This window comes from Phaethon lepturus, unplaced genomic scaffold (genome assembly GCF_000687285.1).
Source record: "Phaethon lepturus isolate BGI_N335 unplaced genomic scaffold, ASM68728v1 scaffold24357, whole genome shotgun sequence".
In the NCBI taxonomy this organism is placed as follows: Eukaryota; Metazoa; Chordata; class Aves; order Phaethontiformes; family Phaethontidae; genus Phaethon; species Phaethon lepturus.
Window position 1 is genome coordinate 14,893 of NW_010550135.1, and position 7,752 is coordinate 22,644.

General features: G+C 35.8%; 1 protein-coding gene across 1 annotated transcript in view; it reads right to left on the reverse strand.

Annotated features, from left to right (window-relative positions):
- Positions 1-3,804: 3,804 nt before the first annotated feature.
- ARID4A (AT rich interactive domain 4A (RBP1-like)) overlaps positions 3,805-7,752 on the reverse strand; it is a gene marked incomplete at its 5' end in the record, with an annotated part of 13,781 nt that continues 9,833 nt past the window's right edge. Inside the window, 5 exon segments of the mRNA XM_010290478.1 lie at positions 3,805-4,827; positions 5,321-5,467; positions 5,683-5,898; positions 7,123-7,227; positions 7,455-7,752. The exon segment at positions 7,455-7,752 is cut by the window's right edge and continues 24 nt beyond it. Coding sequence (XP_010288780.1) covers positions 4,724-4,827; positions 5,321-5,467; positions 5,683-5,898; positions 7,123-7,227; positions 7,455-7,752 — 870 coding nt within the window.

A 7,752-nucleotide genomic window follows, 5' to 3' on the forward strand; every position in this document is an offset into this window, starting at 1 on the left:
AAAAATAGGGCTGAGATGATTAAAAACAAAGAGGAAGCCAGGAAAGTCCTATTCTTAGAAAGGGTGAGAAACAGCCTGCTTTCACAATTCAGATTGCTGTATCTTTTCAGTTTTCTTTCAATGACACTGCAGTATTTGTCACTGGGCTGCGACTAATCACAAAATCCACCACTCAAGTTCATTAAAACAAGCACGTAATCAGACCAATAACACACTAACATGGAAAATTAAATTTACATACTCCTCCAAAGCAATGGAAGAGACTAATAAATGCTTGTGGAATTTAGGAAACTCACAGGTTTCCAAAGAAAACAGCCCCCAATAAATACCAGCTACTTAGTGGTAACTCATAAAGGTGAATAATTCTAAACTCTACCAGAGACTTCTTAAAACATCACCCTATCTCATGGAAGATAATATGGTAGAATGACAGATTTTCTCAAAAATTGAGGGCAAGAGCTTGATAAATAGTGTGAGCTAATTATAAAATATCTTTTTCCTAAGCCCTGGAATTACAGTGTGTCTGGCAACATCCCCACTGGTTCCACTGCTTTATTACGTTCCTTACATCTCCAGAGGTAGTCTTTATCCTGCACATTGTAGCAAATAATAAAATCCCAAGTACAGAGAAGTAGAAATAACAAAGATTTTAGTGCACAATACCTGCAAAACGGAAAGTAAACAGCTCAGTGTAATTTTTGTTAACACAAAATCTTTTGTTTCAGCTTGTAATCTGTCTTCTGGCTCATCTGCCAGATTTGTTTGAAGCTATCAAACCAAACATGCTCTTTTCTTAAAAGCAGCACAGCAGCATTTCTTAAGACCTACTGCTGTAAAAGAATTCCAGTAAATGCTGCCCAGAAAACCCATTTGGCCACCTCAGCTATTCATTAATGTTTTTAACAAGGAAAAAGAAGAACATTTTATAAGAATATTCATTTTTTTTAATGTGAAATTCCATCTAGTTGACAAACCTATCATGGAGAGAAAAGGGTCTTGAGAGAGTGGACAGTCTGACTATGACACAGGAGTTGACAATCCCAAGATTCAGATTCACTTTCCAGCTCCCCATCAAAGCCATCCTGTGTGATTTTGGTAGCCATTACTACCTGCCTCCCTACATGTAAAATGAGACTATTTATCCATTTTTAGAATTTCTGCCTAGATTATTCTAATACTGCACCTTTAAAAAAAATTAAGATTCAATTGGAATTGAAGAATTCCAGCAGTGAAGAAGTGATTTAATCATTTTTTCTCTTCTACTGCTGTCCTTCAAATTAGTCTTTGCTGCTCCCCGTGAAGGTCCGATACATTATGCTGCATGAAGATAAATGTTTATTTACCCTCGTTATGCTTTTCTTTCATTACTAACTGCTACTGTAAATCTATTTAACCTCTGTTGAAATAATGGCTTGTTGTTATTGTTCCAACATCTTTGCTTCTCCTGCCTGATCTGTTCAAACTGATTAAGCAAAAGAAGGTTTCTCAAACACAAGCAATCCGATGGAAGAGCCAGAAACAATCGGAAATTTAACTGGGTGTTGCTAAACTTACACATTTGAGAGAAAACAGGAACTCATGAGCATACACATAGCTGGCATACTTTATGGAAAGAAAATAAAAACTAAAGTAGGGAAACAAACCTTTTCTTACCTTATGTCCTTGCACGCAAATGTTTCAAGTTTTTTCTAACTTTCAGATATATACCAGTAAAAAAATAGTAAATCTGACAGTTCTTTGTATCGGTTGCAGAATGTGGGAGGAAGGTCTAAATTGTCTTACAGCCCTGTTCTTTTTAACGGTTCTAACAGTGTTTGATCCCATAATCTTAATTTTTTTTTACCTCCTAACTAAGCTGGAAATAACATATATCATTTTGAGAAAAACTGTAAAAGGTTAGAAGGCAGGAGAACAGCGTGAAGACTGCCAAGAGGGTGCTTTAGTTTGCTTTTCCAAACATGAGGCCTAATCTCTTATTAAAAAGAAAAAATCCCAATTCAGTATAATCATAACTACTGCACCCTCAACAGCATAAACTTTCATTCAAGGCACTGGAAGACACTTTAGAATTTATTTTATGTCAACAAAGCAAAAATGAGGGGATTATAGTCAAGTTAGAAATAAAAGACCTATTAGGGTTTCTCGTTGATTCCACCTTTAGTACAGGTTAGTCCCACATTATATAGTTAATCTTCTTTTCCCTATGGTATTTTTAAATGTCATAAGAAACTACTTTAAACATCTACTGAATAATCTGGCTAACTGATACGCTCCTTGCCAGAAAGATAAAACTAGGAAAGCAGTAACATGCTAGAGGCTTTGCCAGTGACTTGGCAGAAAGTCCTCCACCTCTTCCTGCAGGTTTCGTTTTCTGCCAGAAGAGTGATGTTAGTTGTTACGGGGGGGGTGTGGGGTGTCTGGCTGGCTGGTGAGCACTAGCACAAGGTATGCACAAGGTATGGAAAGAGGAAGGAAGGAAGGGAGTTCGCTATGTCAAGGAGCAACCATCTATAAGAATGGGTTTCCATGTTTCATGGAGCCATACCTTCAGTCTTCCATGCAGTATTTTAAACGTTGCTAAGAGATACGGAGAGCAGTCAGCGTACGCACTGTGAACATCTGTGCCGAAGTACAGGCAGTTCAGAGCTCATCCATCCTCAGTGCGTGCTGAGTGTGTGGATATGCCTGTTTAAGATCTCGCACAGTTTGTAGACAGAGGTTAGGTATCTGCGTAAGAGATAATTAACCCTATTATTTCACTGAATTTAAAATTTACTTCTGCAAATATTAAACATGGAAGATAATCTGAGAAAATGTGACCCATGTTACTTCCTTTTAAATGAGTATTGCTTTTTATTCATAGCTATTGTAAGATTAACAGTAAAAGATAGCTCTGAAAAAAGTCTTTACAACAATTTACGGAGATTAATTTTCCTATTTAGGTAAGTCCAGACATTTACAAGAACAATCACTTAAATAAAAATAGAATATAAAGCCTATGTTTAAAACATGGCCTTTATTAATGCTGTCTAGTGAGCTCCATATTTATCTTACATTGAAATAGTTCTTCTTTGCTTAAGAAAAGACAGAAAAAGTGCATTTACAAGAGTACTTTTTCTTTAATTTTCTGCGAAAATGGAAGGAATTGGAATCACAAGTTGACAAATGTTGTAAAATGAAATTTCAAGAAACATCAATTTCAGTAATGCTACGCCATCACTAGTGTCTCCTTCTGACTTTCTGCCATGTGAACCAGAATATCCTGATATACAGTCTAGAGCATCTATGTTATTACTCTACAGCATATTAAACACAGAAAAAGGGGTTAAGTACCCCTTTCAATGTACAAACATGAATAAAAAAATTGATAAAAAAATCACTTTTATACATAATGTATATGCAAACTGTTTTAAATACATGGTTTTGGAAGAGTTATTTACAAACTGTATCTGTCTGTGGGACAATCACAGACAAAGCATACACAGTTGCTTTACTTTACTGTTGCATCTCAACTTTGGGAGATATAAATTCATTCGGCAGTATAGCAAACATAAGAACTTGTGACAAAGTATCTTAAGGGCAACCCAATAAATTTTTTTCCTCAAAACAACATAAGTACTAGGACTGCCAAAGTTTCCAAATAAAGTCATAGTTTCATCCAGATGCCCGCTTACAGATCTATGTGGGGGAGGATACGTAGACAGACCCATCTGAAATACAGGCATGGCTACCAGATAAAACCTCCTTAAGAGCCATAACTGGTAAGCATGTTTTATCGAAAGAGTGAACTAACCTAGATTTTTTTTTCCAATTTTATTAATATTTTAAAAAATACATAAAAATACAACATCCAATGTCTGAATAAATATATTTAACAAGTTGCAAGATACCTTATTTTACACAAAAATTTCAGCTTTAGAAATCTTGTTAAATAACTTCATTGCTGTTATATATTTCATTTTTCGTCTTTTTGTAACAAAATAAAAACTCTGAAATTACATAGAAAAAAGACAAAATATTTTTGTCAAGGGATAAGATAGTCCACTGAAAACCTATTCACAATTCCACTGTAAACATTAATAAACATTAAAATATTTGCATAATTGTGTGCTCAAAAATCCTATAAAAAGTGGAAGACTTATTACAACTGTAGTTTTCAGTCAACTACACTTCCTTTCACAATTTATTTTGTCCCATTTACATCTTTAAAACTGGGCACATTGCTGAACATATACTTTGGCAGTTCTGTATAGCAAGTGCTTCCACAAAGAGGAACTGCTCACCAAGAGTTGACGTACAGCTCGGTGAAAGTGCAGCAGTTACTCAATTCTTTTTGATAATACTCTGATATCTGCTTGGTGCACTTGCTTTTTTAAGATCTCCCTAGAACACCTGAATGCTTCATTGGACATAACTTTTCAAATTTGATAAGTGCCCTTTCTCTGCATTAATTAAAAAAACCAACAAAAAAAACAAACAACCACCAAACACAATGACAAGTGTGTCACATTGTGCCTACAAACCTTCAGTTACCAATGAGCTTAATTTCTCTGAACAGTAAATTAAACAAAAGAGGGTAGGAGGGGAGAACAGGTACAGTCCAGCAGTGGAAGTGTGTACAGAATATACTTGGCAATTTCAAACCAGTTGAGTGCTTTCTGTGGTTGAATTTCACGATTTATGTCCATGGCAGCAAGTTGCTGGCAAGGCAGAGAAATGTGTATCACCTGCATTCTACAGCAAGCACATTTTGTGGAGGAGAAGACGATGATGGACTCATTCCAGTGTCTGATGAAGCAGATGACATGGATGCTCCTGTATGTGACACTGAATATATAGAACAATAGATCAGCATCAGATTATCAAAGTACATGTCAGAATGAAGGTTTCTTTGGTGATCAGGTAGTTTAGAAGACCTCAAAGTGGTGACAGTGTCACGGAAAACTGATACTTATTTTTTGTCAATTGCTTTCATTGCTATAGTCACACAAACTGGATGAGTAACCCTACCCTTTCTGCATCACAAACCCATTGAAAAGGTAAATCAGATGAGTCATTATGCTGACTGAAAACTCAGACCAAGCTTGCACTAGAAGTCCAAGTTTCTACTACACAGTTATAAAACAGTCAGGGAATATTTTTGTCAGGTTCAAGTTCTGAAAAGCCACAAATACTCTTTCTAAATATGTATACATACGAATGGGATAAACAGATGGTAACACTTTTTTTTCCAAAATAGTCACACTCTAGTTGCTTTGAGTTATGTATTTTCAAGAAAATTAACTTCTCATGGGAAGCATAAAGCAAATCTGAAAGTTACCTTCTCTGTCTTTCTTTTTTAACCTCTTTCTTCTCCTGTCTATGGTTGCTACTTCTGACTTCAAAGACATGTAGTATTTTCGTATTTCCTGTAGTTTTTCTTGCAAGAAGGAGATCCTTTCAGTGCTGCTCATATTGTCTAGTTCATCTTAAAAGTGGCAAGAAAAGAAAAAATAGCTTCATCAAGGTGATTTTAAACAAATGATTGCAATTCTTAAGAGTATACAAGATGCAGCATGAAAGATAACACACTATGCCATAAAAGTTAATATCTAATTTAAAATCCCCAAATTTGCACATATTTTTCTCAGAGCATATTTTCTTTTAAATTCCCCCTAATCAAGTCACTTAAAGAATTCTTACTGAGCTGAAAACTCCATTTGTATACTCTAGGCGAAGCATTCTGGTGGTGGTGTTTCTCTCTGTGTTTATCCTTTTCTCCATCTTTGATGTGAGGTGAAATCACTCTTGCAGGTGATCGAGAAATCTTCTGTGGTTTGGATGCATTTATGTGTTTTACAGGAGTACATTTACTCGAACTGTCCAGGACAGGAAGGTCTTCACTGTCACTACTTTGTCCTGCCACACGAGAAATGTATTCAGACTTAACAAAACCCCAACCTTGACATTTTAAAAATTGGTAGTTATAGTCAGAAAAAATGGTTAAGAAAAAACTGTTCCTTATTGCTCAGAAGAACCCAGAATGAAGATAAGGAAAAACTGTATCAGATTCAATGTATAACCTTATCAGACACAACATGGCCTCAACTCTGAAGTGCATTGATCATTAACGCAGAAATCAAGGGCTGACTAGGCCTTTAGTTAAAAAGCCAGAGTCAATTTATTTTTTTTAAGAAGCAATAAAGAAGCTTATTAAAATAAGAAAAGATAGCTTATCAGTGCTCTAAAAAAGTCACACATTTTTGGGTTCTAGTATAAAGCAGACACTAGAATCCCTTTTTTAAACATTAAAACTGTATTAATAAAGGCTAGCACATGATTGTGTACATTCACCAAGTTGCTTTACACGTCTAAAGGAACAGTTCTGAAACATGACTAAATGCATAAAAGTTTTAACATGTAACAGAAAATATTACGCTGATATAGGCAAATGTTTTAGATTCTCACAATAATTGCAAAGTCTTACACAGGCATGTGAAGTATGTCTGAATATTGTATGTCAGATAATTAATATTTTAGTTTGATATTTAGAAATTGTAACAGTGCTGCCACAGGGCCTAAATATATTGACTCACTCAATAAAATGATCACCAAAAATGAGCTACAGAAACACAAAAAAACAGATTTCTATAGCAAGTTAAAAAAGTCACACACTATGTTTTTATGAGATAAAACACACACAATATTTCTTTTGCTGAGAAGTTATTCTTTAGCATCAAACTTTTTTCTGTACTTCATAAATGCACTTTTTCCCATGAGAAACACCTATCGTACAACTTTAAAGGAGATGTTTCTATTCAGAACAAACTCCCCTCTCCCAAATTCATAACCAACCAACATACAAAAATCAGCGTAATGGTAAGTATGTAGTAACTCCTAATATATACAGTCATTAAAAGTTTTTCCTAATGAAGTAATTAAAAATAGCCAAGAGATTTCCCAGTAACACTGCTACCACACAGCTGGTAAGTTCTCTCCAACTAACAGCCAATAATAGTGAAAAACCCTGACAAGGAAGTCCCATCCAACAGATGTAATGGGTAACAGTGAGAACAGTGGGCTCTTATACATGTTTATAGGACAATATAACCTTCCCCCTCTCCCCACCCCCCAGGAATGTACCTGTTCCATTCTTTTCATTTTTGGCTGCAGCACTTGTCCGCTTTGGAGTACGCTTTTGTTTTTTTGCCAGTGTTCCACTATTGCTATCACTGGGTCTCTTTTGACCTGAATGAGAAAAAAAGAAAAAAGAAAAAAAAAAAGAAAAAAAAAAAAAGAAAAAAGACAAGATGCCTCAAATATTTCTCCTACTAACAAGCTATTTGTATAAGCAACAAAGAAATTTAAAGCCAGAAGATGAAACAAACCAGTACTTTTTAGCAAAGGAACACCAGACTTAAGACAACTTCAGAAATCGTTACAGCAGAGCATGACTTTTCACAGGAGATGCTCACCTTTCTCTCCAATCTCTCTCTCTTGCACGGCTATACTACAGTTGCTTGATGTAGTACTGGCTTCAAATCCATTAGCAGACTCGCTTTCACAGAGACCTTCTTGAGACTCTTCTGCCACACTGTCGACTTCAATAGTCACATCACTTTCACTCTTGATACTGCGCGATTCGTCCTGACTAAGGGTAAGAGGCGAGGCCACTGAAAAGCTCGACTGGATGGCAGGGGGTAAGGCAGATGGATTTGAATTTGAAGCATTAGGGTCTGGCTTTTCTGATACTGTATCTTCGCTACCGCTCTT